Genomic DNA, 21,114 nt, shown 5'->3' on the forward strand with positions numbered 1-21,114 from the left:
GCACCGGGATGAAGTGGCGCCGGCAGGAGGGGCATCAGCGGCCCCAAAAGAGTGACGGGGCAGCGAGCGGGGCCATTCTCCCATCCAGCACGCTGGAGCCGCTGATGCCACTCCTGCCAGCACCGCTTCGTCCTGGGAACTACAGGCATCAGCGGCTCCAGGGCGCAGGCAGGAAGAACGGCCCCGCTCACTGCCTCGTTGCTCTCCTGGAGCCGCTAATGCCGCTCCTGCTGGTGGCTGCTTCGTCCCCTCCCAGTAGCACCCGGGGACGAAGCGGCGCCAGCAGGAGCGGCATCAGCGGCTCCAGGAAAGCGATGGGGCAGCGAGCGGGGCCGGGCACCCGGGAGCTGCAGGGAGGGAAGGGTCAGGGCCAGGCAGGGATGGGGCCAGGATACATACAGTAGAGTCCCTATCATCCGACATATTCAGTAATCTGACCACGTGTTGGTCCCGTTTAGGTCGGATAATTGGGACTCTACTGTAGTTCAAATCCAGACCTGCATGCTTGATTCACGAAGCAGCTTCTCCTTCAGAAGGACTTATAGGTGTACAACCTTCCTCCAGTTTTCCTCCCACCATCTTGTGCTGATAGCCAAGAAGTTTCCAATTTAAATGTAACATATGACACGAGTGGGAGGCAGATGACAGTAAGGAACAAGGGCTATTGCTGAAACCCAGGCATCTCAAGATGACTCAAGTTAAATATTTTAATATTATAAATATATATGCAGCTGAAGGAAGGCAAAGAAAAGGCAGTAAACATTCCTGACTGAACTTGTAAAATGTGACATTTGGAAAGCTGTTATTTGCACAAAATTTGAGGACAGCTGTAAAAATTTGGCCCGAAAGGCAACATCACTCCCTGAAGATTTGTGTATTTGTGTTTTCTCCCCTGTGCCATAACATAAATCAAGCTTTAATTAGCTTGAATCAATTACTGTATGCTATCAATGCAGTAAAATAAAACTCCATATGCTGTTGTGTCTTGACAGAAATATTCATATTTGTATATGGACAGTGATTAATTTGTAGTAGCTATAACATCTGTGTCTTCCTCTGATTGCTCCTCATGCCCCACTGGCAATAAAGCTTACTTAATTCAGTGTGACTGGGAAGCACCAGTTTCCTGCACAAGTTGCATACTTCCATTTTGGCAGCTCGCGAACGGGATTGGAAGAAGAGGTTGCTATTCAAACTAACTTTGTTGGACGCTTTCTAAAATCACCATTGCCTATTTTGTTTGTGCTGTGCACCCTGCATTGCAAAAAAATGGCTCGGGGAATTTATTCATAGTGATTTTGAGATTAGAAAAGGCAGGGGATATCTTGCAACAAATTTTAAAATAGCACAGATTAATAATTTTAAAAATATTACGCAACATACTTTTGAACTAGAGTCTTAACAATTGACTGCTCTCTAATTTTCTCAAATAATAGCTACTTCCACTGCTATTGAATCTAAAATAAACTATCGTGCACAAAATTAACCTCATTTGTGTTTCCAAAGCTCTCCCGTTAATAAAATAGTTCAGTGCATGCACGACTCAGCTTTTGTTATGTAAATGCAGTTTGAGCATTTTTGTTCATTCTTATCACTATAAATAGGGTACAAAAGAGCAGGACTAAACAAAAAGATGCTCATGGGAAATGGAGTATTATGTATCAAAAAAGGCATAAGGTGGTTAAAGTACTAGTGGGTCCCAGGAACAAAGGCCAACATTTTCAAAGTTTGGAGCCTAAATTAGGCATCTAAATGAAAGTGATATGATTTTCAGAAGAGCTGAAACCATTTCTTTGTAGCTCTGATATTTAAGACTTGTGTTCTAAAAGGAACGCCCCAAAATACATGAAATCAATGTCCACTTTTGAAAGTTTAGGCTCCACCTTCTCTTTGCCTCAGTTTCCTCATCTGTAAATAGAGACACTAATGAGTACCCTTTATAAAATGTGTTGTGGTCGATGGATGAAAAAGATTACATAAGACCTAAGTACAATGGTTGATTCTGAAACAAGTGACAGAATTCGCTATACCGATGGAAGAGATCCAACATTGATTAGAAAACTTGATTCGTTGTTACAGAGGGGAAAAGTGGATGAGTGCCCAGGCTTAAAGGTTTCCATGAAATTGCTGGGAGTCTGATGGCAACAAACCAAAGAATGAGGGGGAAAGAATCACCGAATGATTATTGTTCTTCATTGAGACAGGAAGAGAGAATTATTATTGCCTGAATTGTGTACTCAGATATTCCTGGATGTAATCTTTGCAAAACAATTCAGCTGATGAAAAGTTTGATCTTCTCAATGCTGAATTTTCATAGGCATGAGCTAAAGCTGCACTCATTTATCCAGCTAATGTGTGAGTAATTATAGCAGGTAACAAGTATGTATTTTTCACATTTAATGGTGCTACAATGTTCTGGATATGAAAATGGCAATAATGAAGGGAAAGATTGTTTAGAGACAGAACTTGTCAAATGCTCTTTTTTGACTGAATTTTAGCAATTAGCATTTGATGATAGTTAACATTCCCCTTGCAACTGCAAAATACACGAGATCTAGTCTCCATGAGCAAGTATCAAAGCCTCATCTTCCACAGCCATATAAAATAAAAGGGAATAAGTATGTCTACAGACAAGGTACCAGTTTTGAACTGAACTGGTTAAATCTGTTTCGGTTTGCATTCAGTATCATAGCTACAATATTAGCAGTATTACTGGTGATAGTGTGTAATTTTCAGAGGCGTATTTATCATAATAACAGCCCTTAACTAACTCAAAGGGATGTTCGGAAGTTTTATTAATATTTATACATATTAGTTAAGGCAGTGGGCAGACGTGACAGGTTTATACGGGAAGAGACGTTCCGGCCCCCCATTAGTCTTGGAGTCACACATCGGAAAAGTGTGAGGAATTCCTAAATCTCCCTGCTAGGGTTATGACAAAGTCCTTACCCTCACATTAGTGCCAACAGTGAGAGTGGTGGCAATATAAGGGCAACCTCCTGTATATATGCAGCAAGGGCACCAGAACCTTTACATAAGCCATGACTTCCTCTCCTCCCCTCCCTGTTTTAGCACCAGTAGAGGGAGTGGGAAGAAAAGCAAATTGTACTAGGAGTAGCTGGGGTTTGCTGGGACAGAGCCCCCACTTCCTAGGAAATAACCTTTTTGAGAAAGGCAGGGTCTGAGCCACCACTGCAGGAAGGTGAGGAGAGCCCCTCTCAGTGGAGTGGGGGGCAGAGTCCACCCATGGAGGGAAGGGGGCTGAGCAGTGACTGGCTGGGCTCGGGGGAGAGCAAAGCTCCATCTTTGAGAAGCAGATGGGGGGAGGGGTTACACTGTGCCCAGATGGTGGAACAGGAAGGAAGAGGAGATGGGGAAAAGGAAGCCCACCCCCAGTGTTGAGCAGGGAGTAAGGTTGAGTTTCCCCCCCTAACCCATAGCAGCCTCCTCCCTGCTTCCCTTCTTCACCTTCTTCCTGATGGTGCCTCTGACTGTAGCTGCTTTGTCATAGGTGTTGCAGTACAGCATGTGCTGCCCATATCCACTACTGCCATGTACATAGAGATAGAAGGGGCAGTGGTAGCACCTGCCAGCCCTTCCTTGCATCACGGCACCCCTCCCTCCCCCCCACACAGGCCAGAGGCAGTTGGACATGGTGTGGACACATGCTGAATGAACTGGGCTGGCTCACCCTATGAGCAAACTACATCCTAGCAGTATCCCTGTGCTGTGAGCTGGCCTGTCAGCAGAGGAGCGAAGGGTGAGCTGAGGAGAGATAGGAGTTGCCAGGTCAGAGCAGGAAGGGGTAGGATGAATGGGGCAGGGGTTAAGCAGAGTTCAGCCCGAGGTGTTGGCTGCCTTTTCCCATTGTGCAGGCAGGAAGCGAAGAGAACTGCTTTCAGCTGCAGAGGGAAGGAAGAGGGGAAGGAATGAACAAAGACGCTGGCCAAGTCATCCCTTTTCTGCTCCTCCTCCTTGCAGCTGGAGGCAGCTCCTTTCCCAACCTGCATGCACAGGGCTGAAAGGTTGCAGTTGGCTACTAATAGGGTTGCCAGATGGTTGAAACAAAAATACCGACCCCCCCCCCCCAAAAAAAAAACAGGAAAAATTCTGTTGACAGGGAAAAAAAAAGGGGAGAGGGAAACCAAAGTTGTTGAGCATTGCTTCCCCTAGGTCTTTTGGCCGGCAGCCATTTTGTGCCGGCAGCCTTGGGGAACCAGGTAATTATGGGGGCTGGGGTCAGGGGGCTGGGGGTGTTGGGCGCCGGAGAGGGGGAGAGGTCGGGGGGGGGGGGAAGGCCAGGTGCTGAGTGTTTGTAGGGTTGCCAGGTGTCTGGCATTTTCTCCTCCTGACTGGGAAAAAATTCAGAAAATACCGGACATTTTAAGTGTCCCATATGCTCTGAATTTTTTTACCGGATAGGAGACAAAAATACCGGACTGTCTGGGTGAATACCGGACACCTGGCAACCCTAGCCACTAATAGAAATCTGGAGGTTATGTTTCTGTTGTTAAAAAGCGGAGGCAGGGACATCCTTCCTTGAAATGTGGCGGGGAGCATGACCCTCCTGGTCCACCCCCAGTTCCAGTGCTGCTGAAACACAGTCCCAGACGAATTATTACACTTATGGGCAGTTGAGGCTCTTTAGCAGATGAGTTGGCAGCTCATCTGGGAGAAGGACAACTCTGACTACAAATCCTCCATTCACATTAGTTGCCATGCTTGTAAGTGTCCATTGCACTAGCATGGCGTTAGCTGCTTGCGAGAGGAAATGACAAAGGCCATGTACAAATCTTTTTGTAGGCTCTAAAGACATGAGAGATGAGTGCATCAACTGCTCCTTGAGAGGAACCAAACTCTGGTCAGACTGTCATCTTGGGAGACGCATAATGTCACTACACTTCCCATCGAAGCACCTCAGCAGATGCCTCACACCCAGTGTTCCCTCTAAACTTCAGGGCAGCACAGCTTCATGGGTGATTAATCATCCCCACCCAGTGAGTTAGCTCCATGCACGGAGCCCTGAGCCTCTGACTGGGCGGGGCTGATTAATCACCTGGGAAGCTGTGTTGATGCGCAGCTTAGAGGGAACACTACTCACACCACCAAAGAAGATCTTTGCGAGTGATCTGAATGATCCCAGCAAAAAGGAAAGTTGCAACAGACACTAAAGACTGTGTTCCTGAGAACTTCCCAGCCCCGCCCTCGTGGAGATTGACACCAGGCATGTCCTGGCTGGAGTCGATGACGATGGGAGAGAGAGGTCACTGGCAGCGAGCCAGGATAGCATCCAGCTGCTCATAGCCACCCCTGAGTGGGAACTCTGCTCCCGGGCCTTGGTGTAGGCCTGCCAGAGCTCTTTAATTTTCATCCGGACCTGGTCCAGGGTCCTGGTGTGTCCTTTCTCCGCCAGGCTGGTGGCCTTGTGGCTGTAGATGTTGGCATTGCACCTCTTGGTGCTGGATGTTGGTCTCCCCCCCAGACATTAATGACATCCAGGATCTTTAAGCCAGTCCAGGCTGGAGCTCTCTTTCACTCCAGCCAGTGGCATCAGAGGGTGCTGCAGGCAGGCTGGCAGCCAAGGACGGCACAGAGGGAGCATTTGTGTTGCTCATGGCTCCACTCAAGGGTGCTGTGTGGCACAGGGGATAGCAGGGCTTTCCTGGTGCCACAAGCTCCTTCCCTTCTGCCTGCAGCTTAAAGTCTACAGAGAAGGGGAGCAGTAGAGTTGTCAGGTAGGTGGCCAGCGCAACAAGTGCAGCTGTGAGAACCCTCTGTAGGCCAATTATTTCAAAATAGTGTGGACACTCGGCTGCTGCTAACACTATTTTGAAATAACAATTGCCTCATGACAAGCAGGCATTACTATTTCGAAATAACAAGCCTGTTATTTCAAAACAACGAACTTGGTAGTGTGGACGCTGCACTTGTTATTTCGAAATAAGGAGAGTTATTTGGAAATAACTCCCTAGTCTAGACCAGGGCGCAGTGAGCAGCCTGTAGGAGCTGGCATATGTTCACAACATTTTTGTCATGCGGTGCTATAAGAAACAACAAAAACTTTGTAAGTGATCATGGACTCTTGACAATGTGAAAACAGAACAAAAGGCTGAATCCTCCAAATAAACTATTCTTAACAGTTGGGCCAGCTCTTATTACAACAATGATTAATTCTTTATAGTTTTCAGCAATATACCATGAACTGCTTTAGTAGCAAAATAGATAATAATGTCTGTTGTACCCGCCATAAAAATCCCTAAGTCCTCACTGTAGTGCAGAAGACTCTAGCAGTTTGGTCTGTAATAATCAGCTTGGATTTCCTGGATATAATTGTTCTTAACTAGCTCACACACAGTAATGGGCTGCTAAATTGGAAATGAAGAACAAACAGCTTTTAAAAGGATCTGGGCAAGTTTCCTTTTACTGCCACATTACCATAATAGCCATTCATAACAAAAGCAATTAAGTATTCTCTATTTAATATCTCACTGTGTCATTCAGCAAAACCACTTTTCTCCTCTTTCATTACCAATTACACAAACACCACTGGTTATTCAGATTACCAGAAGAACTAGCACAAGTCTGTTGTTTATTTTTATAATTATAATTATTCATATCCAACTATTGTGCAAATTATGGATGTGGGACAAAATATAGAAAAGCTGCCTGGGTATTTTAAAATCCAGTCACTAAAAGCTATATCATTCTGAGCATGCAATTTGGGTGGGAATCAAAACTCAGCGGGATCCTTTGAGATTCTCTGATGACAGGCATTGCAGTTCAAATCGTTATAGCTTGCCTGAGTAGCACATACCTAGCTGAACAGAGCAGGGTCCTTTCAAAAGACTGCAGTGTCAGCTCTTGAGGAGCGTGTTTCAGGAGCACACGTAGCAAGTGGTGGCAGACCACATGCAGAAAGAAATGGTGACACCCACATTCCAAGCAGGGCTTTCTGCCAGATCACTGGTTCCAAAACTTTTTTATACCGCAGACCGGCAAACCACTCACAAGCATTTGGTGGACCAGTAACATTTTATTTGCAAAGTTGCATATTCATTAGGCGAATGATGAATATGCAAATAAAATGTTACTGGTCCACCCTCAGAGCTGCCATGAACAGCCAGCTTCAGTTCCACCAGCCCTCCACCCCTTAAGGCTTAGAGCCCCCCCCCCACCAGACTCCTCCAATGCCAGCCTCCTATTTCCCGACCCCCACTGCACCCATCCCCCCTAAGGCTCACTGTGCCGGCCCCCAGCCCCCAATATTAGCCCTACCCCATAGTCCCCCAGTGCCAGCCTTGCCCCCATAGCCCCACCACTACTAGCCCTGCCTCTAGAGCCCCCCCAGACACTAGTGTCCCCTCTAAGCTGCAGGGCAGAACAGCGTCACAGGTGATTAATCAGCTCTGCCCAGTCAGAGGCTCAGGGCTCTATGCACACCTATGAAGCTGTGCTACCCCGCTGCTCTGATGCCCCAGAGCTCCCCAGTCTCAGCCCCCCACCTCTTAAAGTCCCCTCCCCTTAAGAGAACCCACAATTCAGCAGCCTGAGGGATGGGCAGAGAGAGCTGGGAGAGGGGAAGGGGGAAGAGGCTGCTTGGAGTAACCACACTGGGCCCCTCTAGGGACAATCAGCAGCCTTTGAAGCAGCCTTCTAGATCCAAGCCCTGCAGGTTCTTAGTCCCACGCTCTAGGTGCAACACAACAGCTCATGGACTGGACAAAGGGTCCTCCACAGCAGCCTGGCTCCTCTCTCCCAAAATGCCTGGACAAGCCCCCATTTCCTCCTTTTTCCCCAAGGGCTCATGGGAGTTGTAGTCTCTAGGACTAGACTGCAGCACAAAGGATCCTCCCAGAAAAAGTCAGAGGCCCCTTTAATAAGGGGACTACACATACAAGGTTTAAAAGGAAAATATAACATGGAAACTCAAAAAGAGCATTCGGAGCCAGGCAATGTTTTATGTCCTCTTATTTAATGATCATTTAAAAGTGAACAAACTACATTTGTTTTCTTTTAAACTTGAAAACAATTAAAAAATAGCCCTCATCTAAAACTTAGTAGTAACCATGGGTGAATTTTTATGGATGATTTATATATCATTCTTGAAAAAAAGGGCTTTATAATGAAAGTGATAGCTCAGACTTAACTGCAGCACTGGGAACAGCGACACTATAATTAATGTATTATTTCACATGTGGGAGACACTGACAGTTGCTTTTTGCTCTGAGGAAGAAATTTATAGCATGACTGAGGAAGAAGTCATGGAAAAGAATTACACTAAGGGGAACAGAAATCTGTGGCAAAGACATACCTTCACAATCTCCCTCTCAAACCTTATAAAACTCTGGCATTGACAGTATTACCCCCTTGTGTTATTTATAGCTTTCCTTCTATTCGATAGGAGTGACATACACTAGGAGAATATATTTTATGGCAGAGAGGGCTTTTTTTTTTATAATGATGAATGAAGTTAAAGAATCAAAGGGAAAAAACTGATTGTTTGTTGTTGATGACATAAATGTGCTTACCGGTTCAACGTCAAATGCGTAAAGGGCATACTCCCGATCAGGTGACACTTCATAGCGAATGGCCTTTAAGAAGACCTAAAAAAAATCAGATATGAAAATACACATGTGATTTTGTAATATAATATATCAAACTATTTTCATGCTCATCACAGAGGAAGGGAGGGAGGGAAGTATAGTCCGATGTCATTATTTTTTAGATGACACTTGTAAATAATACTCTGTTTTGATAAAAAAAAAGGTGAACAGATCATATGCATTTGTTCATGTCTCCTAACACCTCCACACCCTAAGGAGATTCAGCATGATTTCTCACTCACTTGTTTTTTTCTTCCCCGTTCATTTCCTTCCATCTATAGTGTCACATACATTAGTCCCATGCAAAAAGTTGATGGGGTGGGAACTAGAGGCAGCTGCATATCAGGATGGGGACAGAAAGCAGACCATAATAAAATATAGGAAAGGGCTCTATCCCTCTCATCCCCATGGTGGCTGGGCCTGTGTTGCTATCTTCTACTTAGTTTGCAAGCTCCTGAGGCAGGAAGCCCTGCCATCTTGTATATCTGCAACATGCCCAACACTCTCTTGATGTTATATACAAGCTACATTGTGACTTGGGCTATGTGCCTGCCGAAGGGATAAGAACATCCCCTCCCTTTGCATGCCTATGCAAGCTATCTCTGGCCTGACAGCAGAGGAGTTTACTTTGTTTACTTCCTCCCTGTAGTTGAAGGGTAGGAAGCGAATAAGAAGCAGTGAGACATTAGAGGAGCCTTGTTTCCACCCAATTCTCTGCAGTCATTAGCTGATATCCTTGATCCACTGAATAGAAGTAGAGGAATATTAAATCACTATTTGTACAAGCCATTCATAAAACACTACAGATTCCCCTAGAGAAAGAAAGGAGGAACCAGAGTAGGGCTTGTTCCTCACAGGGATCTCTGAATCACCATGTCTCCCAAGATTAGTGCTGGGGTGATGTAGTTTATGTGCCAGCCTTTCCTGAGGGTCATACCTAAAATTAGCTCTAGCATTACCATTCATGCACAGTAGCTCCTGATACTTGTCTGGTGATGTTTTTTTCCCTCCTCTGCTTCTAATTTGCCTAGTGCAGATATTCCTATCTCTTTCCTACATGGTTTTAATATGCAGGGCCATCTCCTACATTTCCAAGGCCAAAGATAGATCACTCTAATATGCCTTCCCCCCTTTTGCTTTTAAATCCTTTTCTTCCACCTAACAAACCAGACGGAATTTGAGAAATTACCGATAATCACAATGTAGTAGAATCTTGGGCATAGTGCAAGTGGATGGTATCATGCAGAAAAGCCCTTCACAAGGTCAGCAAGTGGGTTTGAGTGGCATGAGTGCATTAACAATCAGATGATCTAACCAAAGGCAAGAATGCCCATAGGAGTGTGCCAACCAGCACTGTCGGCATGAAGACAGATTTTGTTTGCTGATATATTAAAAAGGTGAAGGAAGAAATCTGCGCCAAGACAGTGAAAGTTGTTTTGACACAAGATGAGGATGAAAAAAGGGGGTAGATAGGTTAGAAGGAATAAGTAAATGTAAATAAGATGGATAATATAATCCATGGCAAACCAGGCAGACTAAAAGCATAGGCAGATACAGTTTAAGGTAGTAGGACAAGGGAAAAACAACCAAAAATCAGATGATCTTTCAGTAGCTATATGATAAAACATAACATGGGAAAAGGCTTCTCCACAAAGAACAGTTCTAAACCCTCCAGTACCGGGAGCAAAGAATGGTAAAGAGAAAGTGAATGCAGCTCTGCAGTGTTTAGAGACAGAGGCCTAACATAATACGGAGGAAGGTCTTCTAGTGCTGAACAAAGGAGGCCACATTCAGATTATTGTGTGAGGTCCCGCATATCTTACCATTAAGAGTTATTGTAAGTCATAGTATTATTGTACTATCTGAATATGGTAAAGCAGTGGTTCTCATACGAGGTCTATGGACTGCCACCAGTTGGCCAGGAAAACTCTCACTTGTATATCGAATACTGAGGGCAGTTCTGGCAGGCAAGGAGTAAAGGAAGCTGACGGGACCATTTGCTCCCATTGGCCTCCTGCAATGGGTAAAGTGCCAAGCTTGGCTTAATATAAGCCGACTCCAGCTACATATTCTACGTAGCTGGAGTTGCGTACCTTAAGCCAACCTTCCATGTCTAGTGTAGACCTGGCCTCAAACGCTATCTGAAGCTATAATAAATAAAACTAGCATGAATTTGGCTAAGAAAAGTCAGACATTAAAGGTGAAGCGTAGCCCAAGGTCCAGTGTGCTTCAACAGCAGCCCTGGGAACTACCAGTTGTGGACTACAAACCGCAACATGTTCAGAGAACTTCCTGCTTCCTGCCAGGATGTGTCCTCTGCCCCCAGCAGGGTCCCAGCAGAGACTGAGCTAGAAGCAGCTCACAGACTGCATGCTGAGAGGAGGGGCTGGTGAACTGTGATCCTGTTCTGGTTTTTTATGGAATAAAGCCTGTTCCTGGTGGTTTGTCTGAGTGGGTCTGGTCTGAGGTGCACACACACACATAATACACAACACAGAGCACACCAAGGATCCTCAGGCCTAGCCTCTCACTGTTGTGTAAGAAGTCACAAAATAGTTTCCACTATGCCGAATAACCTCACACTGGGCTAGTGAACAGGAGGGGTTACAAAGGAATCTAGTCAATTCCTCTACACAGAACACAGCTGATGGTTTCTGCGGGAAAAAACACATTGATCAGTTATGGAACAATTATGATATGCTGTTGTCAGAAAGTATTCAACAGAGATAGCCTGCTGGTCTAGTTCCGGCATGTGGCACTCCCATGCAAAGAATGGATGAAAACCAGCCTCAGATTGTTGAATGGCTGATGCTGATAGCTCTGGAGAAACTTCCATTCCACTGTCATTGTCAGGGACAGAGGCACCTCAGCATGTGTCCTTTGAGGCTGGTGGGAAATGAAAAGGAAGGATGCGGGTGGGGAGGGAGCCCATGGAGCTTTCCTGGGAAAAATCATGAAATATGTGCTGTATTGTAGGGCTGTACTGTACTAAAGAAAGAAAGAGCTGGATGACTATGGGCTTTCTTGTGAGCTGAAACTTGAAAACCAGGATGAGACCTTTATTCCACAGGTCTAAAATACACATCAGAACCCCAGTGGCATGTGCTTGCAGGCTGATGTGGCTGATTTTTCATTCCCTTTTTAGCTCCCTCCCTGACATGAATTTCTGTGGTTCAACTGCAAGTGAGTGTCTCACTTTGTAAAGGTGCCAGGGAATAAGCCACTGATGTAAATAGGTATGCCTGTGGACAAAGTACTTGCAAGGGGCTTACATTATGGTAAAACAGTACAGCCTTGGAGGTGAAGCAAGGTGTGAAGGTAAAATGAAAACACGTGGCCTTTAAAACTGGATATAGCACAATGATATAAAAGGCTTGAAGGAGGCACGTCAGGATTGCTTTTAGGCCAATCTTTTAGGAATATTTAAAACACTGACATGGTGCTAGAACTGAGTATGAGCAAAATTAGATTTTTACAGCATGAAGTCAGTATGGCATATAGATTTAATATTTTTTTGAAGCCAAACAGGTTTTGGTACAAATCTTTCTTGTGTTTTTCCCCTTTTTGTTTTGTTTTGGATTTTTTGGTGGCAAATTCAGTACACAATTCCCAGAGTTCTTTTTACAGTTGTTAGGCAATTATGTTAAACCTGCCTTCAGTTTGTTCTGCTTTTGTGACAAGGCATATTTCTGGGAAGGAGAAGGAGAGGAACCTTTTGCCGTTCCCAAACGTGGAGGCACAAAAGTTTGATGCCATAGGGCAGTGGATTCTTTGAAAGTTCTCTGCACCATTCCAGCCCTGCAGAGCAGGCAGAGAAGTGGCTCTTCCAGCCATGTATGATTCCCCTGGATGTGGAAAGGCAATTATTGACTAGCAAAATAGCCTCTTGAAGGATGTTTCCAGGCAGACTAACTTAGGGCAAAATGGCTTAGCATTGGGAGGATGGTGTGTATGGGCAGGCAAAGGGGGCAAATGCCCAGGGGCCCACGTGATTTAAAGGGGGTCAGAGGGCCTGGGCACTGCTGTGATAGTGGCTGTCAGGAACTGCGCCAGGCCCTTTTAAATCATGCCCGTATGGGCAATGGGTGGAGCCCCTCTTGGGGGAAGCTAGTCCCCAGCTCCACTTCTGCCACCTGCCTCCCTCCATGGCTGGAACTGCAAGACACCCCCTGCACTCCTCCCTCAGATGGAGTCATGAGTCCCTCAGCTTGGATAAGGCCCAAGTGCCCACTCCCCAGCCACAGGAGCCCGGGGCCAGCTGCAGCCACTCCTCCCACCCCTTCCTCTGACCCATCCTGCTCTGGGGGAAAGCATCTCCTCAAAGACGTTTTTGATATGCTCTGTGTAGGTTTCTGGGTGGCTGAGTAGCAAATCGTGATGGTGGCTTTTGAAATGTGGGTAATTTTTTATCTTGTCTTTAAAAGCAGAACTGTTCCTAAATAAATCATGGAAGCTTCCCATGAGCCATGTGTGGGTCTTCACTGGTGTTTACGGTAGCAAGATGGTGAGGTGTAGCAGTGTGATAGCCTACAAGTTGTCTTGGCTTTCATACTGCCTCTCCCTGCTGCATTGCTTCAGCATGAGGTCTTGGTAGTCCACAGGCTAGAAACAGAAGGAAAACTGGTTTACACAGATCTGGATTGTGCAAGGTTGGAAATATTCTATGAAAGATGCCTGTATTCATGAGATTCTTTTTAAACATAATGTATATTTGGTATTCCATTTGGAGCTGATTAATTAATTTTTAAAAAGTATAAGACAGCTTCTTGCAGCAGGACTTTGCTCTGAACTTCTGTCTCCTCTTTTTCAGATTTTACATTCAATCAGTTTTAGAATTATTGTCCTGTTTGGAATGCAAACAACATTGTTTGTTCACCTCCTCCAACCCCACTCTTCTGGATATATGGACTCATTCCAAGGAAATGTATGTTGAAGATGGTTTCTGATTGGTTGCTGTTTCAAACGGTTAACTTTCTGTGACACATAACTGATTAGTCTGGACACATAAGAAACCCTAAAACAATCTAAAGCAATCTAAAAATTAATCTAGGGAGGTTGTGGAATCCCTGTCATTGGAGATTTTTAAGAGCAGATTAGACACACCTGTCAGGGACGGTCTAGATCAGTGGTTCCTAAACTTTTCGGCATCACGCCCCCTTTTTGATTTTTGAGAAACTCTCATGCCCCCCAAAAAAAATTTTGCAGCAAAACTTGTTGAGAAAAAGAAAAAGGTTGACCTTTTAAGAGCAGAGCAGGTGGCCATTTTGAAGTCTGCCCGGGACACTCCATCCATCCCCTGCCCCAGCTATCCTGGGGGGAGGAGGGGAAGCGGCGAGGGGAGGGATTGAGTCACCTTGTACCCCCCCTGGAATTTCTTCACACACACACACCAGTTTGGGAACCTATGGTCTTGATGCTTGGTCCTGACAGGAGTGCAGGGAATTTGATGACTTCTAGAGGTTCTTTCCAGTTCTGATTCTATGAAATCCTGTGAATTGGGTCTGTGGAAAGGAGGGGAGGCATGGCTACCACTGGTGTGCAGTTCCCCCAGGCAGGTGGGGGAGACCACTGCCACTGGCTCAGGAGTCCTCTGGGCAGTGGGAGGAAGAGCAGACAAACTCTCTGAAATATATGGTAGATAGCTGTCCCTTCCTCTGCCCTTTCTTTATTTAAATCCCCGCTTCATTGACTATGTCAGGTAAACTACTTTAAATGGCTCCGTCAACGGAGCCATGTAGTCTACACACACCCTTGTACTCAGAGAGATGCACGGAAACACACAGACAGATGCACAAACTCTGTCAAATATATAGAAGATAACTACAGTGGTTTGTACAGTAACTGTGTAAAAACCTTCTGGTTGGCAATATATGAAGTGGAAAATTAAATTCCATTTTCTACTTTATTGACCTGAATGCAAGAAAGCTGTTAAATTATCCTGCTCATACTTACAATTTTTTTGTTTTCTATTAATACTGTTGTGTTGTTTGTTTCAACATTCCACAGGATCACAGTTCCATTCTGATTTCTATAAATAAATTCTTTATCTGCAGGAAAAAGAAAAAGAACATTTAGAAATTGGACAGATTTTAGCCAGAGAAGTTGTTTATTTATGTAGAACTAATTATGGCTTTATGCCAAAACGAACTGCTATCTTTATTCTATTTTGTGGTCTTATATCACACTCATTCTAATCTGTTCTGCTTAGGTTCTAAAAACCTGCTCATGACTGTTGCCTGAACCCCTTCAATAAGTGCATTAAGCAACATGATTAACATCTGTGATGTTTCTGTTTTCTCAGCCTTTTTCGAGGGGGAGAAATGTGTGCAGGCGAGAGTTTTCATTCAGATTTTTAAATTATATGCCCATACACACGTAGAGCAAGAGGAAGAGCGCTATTTGTTTATCTAGCAGAAAGCCAAGTCAAAGAAATGACAGGGATGTGGTGAGGTTAATGAGGATTCTTCAGACGACAGGTTGGCTTGATCAGTATTTTTATGGGAGAACACCAAGGGAAAATCATTGTGCTGCATGAAGGAGTATGTAAAGGTGGTTCTCTTCTTTGCAGTCAGTAATGTACTTGTTTTCCAGTATAGCATGCTGCTGGAGACAGGGCCTTTCAAATAAAACCTAATATTGAGGTCCTGACCACTTTGTAATGAAATGACCCCATCACACTTTTCAGACATGGGTGAATTAATAGCTAAGGCTGTTAAATCCTAGCTGCCTAAATTCCCCCTTCCCATTTCAGTTAGTGAAGTAACTCTTCATTTCCTGTTTTAAAATGCCATAAACCTGCCCCTACAGGTGAAAAGTTCATGGGGATAGCAGTTGCCGGGGAAGTCCCACTTGAAGGGGGAGAATACAAAAGCCACCTATTCTATGCACCTCTGTTCTGGATAGAAGCTGTTGTTTATGTGTATGCCATTATTAGTACATGTAATAATGCTTAGCAGATTTATATATCTACCTGCAACACATCACCAGCATTTGAATAAACTACCAATACAATTTAATTGGCATAATGTACACGATATGAGGTCTTATGATTCATTCAAAAGCAAGAAAGCTGAAAAGTTTAATCTCTTAACAGTGCACGTATCCACAGCTACCTACAAAACTGACATGTCCCGCAAGCATTTTGCTCATCAGTACCACCAAAATAAAGAATTTTAAAAGTGCAAGATTCACAATGATGAACTAGGGCTGTGACATCTTACTTAGGGTATGTCTACACTACCACCCTAGTTCGAACTAGGGTGGTTAATGTAGTCATACGAACTTGCAAATGAAGCCCGGGATTTGAATTTCCTGGGCTTCATTTGCATGTTGCCGGGTGCCACCATTTTTAAATGTCCGCTAGTGCGGACTCCGTGCCCGCGGCTACACGTGGCACGAACTAGATAGTTCGGACTAGGCTTCCTATTCCATTTCACGATGCATACAGATATTTCGGAATAGGAAGCCTAGTCCGAACTATCTAGTTCGTGCCGCGTGTAGCCGCGGGCACGGAGTCCACACTAGCGGACATTTAAAAATGGTGGCGCCCGGCAACATGCAAATGAAGCCCGGGAAATTCAAATCCAGGGCTTCATTTGCAAGTTCGTATGACTACATTAACCATCCTAGTTCGAACTAGGGTGGTAGTGTAGACATACCCTCATAGGCTTCTATGTTTTGTTCACATTGCCTTACTTTATTCATTTTGCATTGTCAAGAGTAATGTGTATGAATCTTGGTAATACATGCTTGATATGCATTTTTCTTGTTTTGGCTGAAAAAAGGGTGGACAAAGAGTCTAACAATGATAGTTTCCCATGTTGGTAATAGGGATATAAAATCCTTTAATTGGTTAACTGATTAAGTGTGATCCCGCTCCTCACCCACTCCACACAGTCAACTCCTGCTCCCAGCTCCTCTGCATGCGGGAGCCTGTGGGGCTGGAGTAGCCCTCTGCCCATGATGGGCCGCAGGCAGAGGGCTGATCCCACGTACTGGTTAACCAGTTACCTGTTCACATCCCTAGTTGGTAAATGCCTATGTAATGGGCACATGCAGTTCAAACAGTTCCCCTTAAATGAATGGGATTCCTTCCACTGCCTTCACTGGAACTTGGACTTGTCCTTTAGATACCAAGTGACAGGTGATATAGAAGAACCTGGGAAAGACAGATGTGCCAAAGTCTGGAATTAATGGTTATATGCACCCAAGGCCTGAGCTTCTTCTAAGGGATACAACTGATGATAAATGAAAAGATTTGGTATCTGATCACGCAGAGATTAGCAATAAGCAAAACGCGAGATCTTAGAATGATATATTATATTCAGCACACAACAGGCCTACTGTAAGCATGGTAAGATACAATATTCAAACTATTAGGATATTTTCTAATTAAGTGAACTGAATTAAAGCTTGATCCCCACCTGGAAGCTTGACTCAGAGGCTTCATCTGCTCTGCAGGTTCCTTGTGCAAGAACTTTTTGCAGAAGAGATCGTCTGCAAAAAGTTCTTGTGCAAGAGCGCGTCCACATTTCCATGTGCTTTTGCGCAATAGAGTCCACATGGCCATGGACGCTCTTGCACAAGAAAGTTTTGATGGTCATTCACAGAATGGCCATCAGAGCACCTGTGCTTTTTCTGATAGGGGCTTCTTGCACAAGAAACCCCTGTTGTCCATCCACACATGCCTTTTTGCGCAAGAGCTCTTGGGCAAAAAGGCTTATTCCTTGTAGAAAGAGGAATAACTCTTGTGCAAAAAAAAAACACCTGTCTTCTGACGATCTACTGTATTTTTTCTTACACAAAAAAATGCGCTTGTGTGGATGCTCCGCAAGTTTTTGTGCAAAAATGGCTGGTTTTGCGCAAAAACTCTGCAGTGTAGACATGGCCTGAGGCAGCAACTGTAAGGTCAGAAGGGATCATCATGGCCATCTAGTCTGACTATCTGCATATTGCAGGCCACACACCCTCACCCCCCACTCCTGTAATAGACCCATAACCTGCAGCTGAGTTACTGACATCCTTAACTCCAAGTTAAAGAACATTCACTATTTATATTGGTTTAAACCTGCAAGTGGCCCGTTCCTTGTCCTGCAGAGCAAGGCAGAAACCCCACCGAGTCTCTGCCAATCTGAGCAGGAGAAAATACCTTCCTGACCACAAATAGGATGACTGGTTAGACCGTGACCATGTGAGCAAGACCCAATAGCCAGACACCTAGGAAGGATTATCTGAAATAACTCAGAGACCTCCCCATCTAGGGCTTCATCATCAGTCACTGGAGCTACTTGCTGCTAGCAGTCGCAGATCAGCTACCTGCTGCTGTGGACAGTCTCAGCATACCAGTCACTCCATAAACTTATCAAGCTCAGTTTTGAAGCCATTTAGGTGTTTTGCCTCCACTACTCCACTTGTAAGGTTGCTCCAGAACTTCAATCCTCTTGAACAGATAAGTGACATTTATTATTAATCAAGTGGACCTGCAGGCTTATTAATAATTAGTAATTAATTCTCAGACCATAACACAAACCGATAAGATTTATATTGCTCCTCCTAATGAAATTCCTACTAAATTTTTATTACTTCTTATTTCCCTGGTTACACTTATCCTAATGAAAAAACAAAATGCTTTAAAATGAACTGTAAATCTTTAAGGTGACTATGTAAATCCTATTCCATAGCTGGAAGTAAATAACAAAAAACTTTTTTTTCTTTAAAGTTTAACCAGCTTAAAATCTTCTGTTAATCTCTGGTATGTATTTCTAGCACTACTAAAACACGTTTTAATAAGAGATAATGAGTATTCATATGTCAAAGCTCTATATCTTGCTATCATATTTAATACAGGCCATGGATAAAGGGTCCCATTTAATGAACTGAAAATTGGTTTGCTTAAACGTAGAACAAATTGATCCACATTGTATTCCAGGCAAAACACAATAAGGTTTTGCTAGTCTTCTAGTCATGTTATCTTAGTCATCAAATGAATCAATGAATAATATTCCAAGGCTGTTTTGGAATGTGTGATTTGTTCCGGTAAAAGAGTATTCATTTTAATGGGATGTATCTCAATCAAAGACAAAAGCAGCACAGCAATCTTTGTCTCTAATGAATTCTGTCCAGTGAGCTGATGAGAAGTTGCAGTCTGATTAATAGCCATCACTACAGTTGATAAAGGTCATCACTGAATCTCATTGTTTATATCGGCCTTTCAGTGCGGCTGCTATTCATTGTAAATGTTGCTGAAAATTGTAATTTTAGGCATAAAATTGTTTATTCCATTATACAGTGGATTTCTTGAATAGCTGTTAGAACATAAGCATAGCCATTTTGGGTCAGGTCAATAATCCATCTAGTTCAGCATCCTCTCTTTCAACAGTAGTGTGTGCCAGATGCTTCAGAGGTAATGGACAGAACAGGATAATGTCAAGTGATCCATTGCCAGTCTCAACTTCTGGAAGTTTAGGTCACTTTGATTATTCCTTCCCTACTTCCAACTTCCAGGAATTTTTCTATTTTTTTTCATTTTTCTGTTATTGATGATGACAAAACTACCAGAAATAACTTTACGGCTTGCCTCTACACAGTACAGGTGTGAAACATAACAGTATTGGAGCATAGTAAAAAATAAAAATGACACACAGCCTAGGCAATGGAACACAATTCTGCATTAGTGAGTGTGCTGGGAAGCAGGAGTTAGGCTGCACAGGAAAATGTTTTAGCAGCACACTGAGTATCCATCTGATGTCCCTGTCTCTTCAAACATGGCCATCCTCTGCCCATGCCTTGCCTCTTTTAGTCACCCTATATCAGGGATGGGCAATAAGTAGTCCATGGGCAAGATGCAGTTCGCTGGGCTTAGCCCCTACGGTAAGCACCCCCGGTTAGCCATGGTTCACCGTTCCCGCCCAATGGGAACATCTGGAAGTGATGTCCCAGGCCACGCCACTTCCCGCAGCTCTCATTGGCCAGGAATGGCGACCCATGACCAGCAGGAGGTGCAAGTGGCTCTATCTGCAGATGCTCATATAAATAAAGTGTGGGCAGCCCACCAGGGGCTAAGCCTGACAAACCACCTCCGGCTTATTGCCCACCCTTGCCCTATACACTTGAAAATAAGGAAAAGGGCACTCATAGGACTTGAGATGTTCTGCTTCCCAGTGCAGAAGGATTGTACATAGCCTTGCATGAAGTTTCTTCTTATGGGACGCAACTGGGGCCAGCTCCTGCTCCAGTAAAATCAATAGTCAAACTCCCACTGATTTCAACAGAGCAGGATCGAGTATTATGGAAGAACTTGGAATAAAATTTACAAAAGAGTCTTAAACCAGATTACCAAAGATATTTAGAAGCCTACAGATAGGCACCTACTGGGGCTCCCAAAAACACTTATCCTGCTGAATTCAATTTATGTTAAGGGGATTTAGATGCCTAACCTGCTTAGATACTTAACTGCAATTGAAATCAATTGAGAGTCTCAAACAAATGAATTAAGACCCACTGAAAGTTAAGGAGACTTTTGCTCCTAAGTGTCTATATCTCTTTTGAAAATGGGACTATGTTGAAACTTTTGCTGTTGAAATCTCATTGTCTACCATGTAGAACTTGCCTTTATTGAAATACAACAGGCCATTGTAAGTTGGCTTCATTCCTTCAAAGGGAAACATCATGGTAACTCGCCTCCTCTTCTGAAGGCTTTTTAACTGAATGGACAGGATTTTTTTTTCAAGTTAATTATCCTGTAAGTTATTAAACCTTCCCACACATTGTCCTAAATCTAAGAAGGATATATAGACCTTCTTAACTGTGCATAAGATGAACAAGTGCACCATCATTACCTCTTCTAGACTGAACAACACATAGGACAGAACTTGTTAATATTACACATGAATGTACTCCTTCTGAATCCACAGAACTCCTTCCATAAGCCAGGCCTTGCCTACAATGGGAAGGCTTTTGGGTATAGTTATATCAGCATAGTTAAACTGGAAAGACCAACTTGTGTAACCACCACCAGGTGAATTTGAACCTGGGACCTCTGAAGCAGAGTATAAGGAGCCTCTACCCTCTAAGCTAAAAGCCAGTTGGCTCCCAGCCCATGATGTAGAGATCTCTTGGTCTTAACTGTTGCTGTGGTCTAGGTGCCACTGCACGGTAACCACACTAGGGGTGTGTCTAGACTACATGCCTCCTTCGACGGCTTCATTTCCCTCTTCCGATCTGGCTAATCTACATGCCTCCGTCGAAGGAGGCATGTAGTCTAGACACACCCTAGGTGTGTGGGTGAATTGCATGAATTAAGTTATGTTGCTATACCGATTAGGGTTGCCAGGTGTCCTCTAACCAGCTTAAGCTATACTAGCACAAGTACAGTTATACCAGTAAAACTGCATCTACACTGAGGCTTTTACTGGTATAGCTTTCTTGATTACAAAAAAAAATCAGGCCCCTAACACAACTACACTGATAAAACTTTTAAGTGTAGACCAGGACCAGGATTTGGCCCTTGATT

General features: G+C 44.1%; 1 protein-coding gene across 3 annotated transcripts in view; it reads right to left on the reverse strand.

The window, feature by feature from the left end:
* The window catches only part of DPP6 (dipeptidyl peptidase like 6), a 771,331-nt gene that overhangs the window by 230,992 nt on the left and 519,225 nt on the right, over positions 1-21,114 (reverse strand). For all 3 annotated transcript variants that reach the window (XM_006129324.4, XM_075922771.2, XM_006129323.5), the window contains exons 4-5: positions 14,556-14,650; positions 8,529-8,603 (exon numbers count right to left, since the gene is read on the reverse strand). In XM_006129324.4, the coding sequence (XP_006129386.1) occupies positions 8,529-8,603; positions 14,556-14,650 (170 nt within the window). The remainder of the gene's footprint in view (positions 1-8,528; positions 8,604-14,555; positions 14,651-21,114) is intronic.

The sequence above is a fragment of the Pelodiscus sinensis genome, chromosome 2, assembly GCF_052426305.1.
Source record: "Pelodiscus sinensis isolate ZL-2025 chromosome 2, ASM5242630v1, whole genome shotgun sequence".
NCBI lineage: Eukaryota > Metazoa > Chordata > Testudines > Trionychidae > Pelodiscus > Pelodiscus sinensis.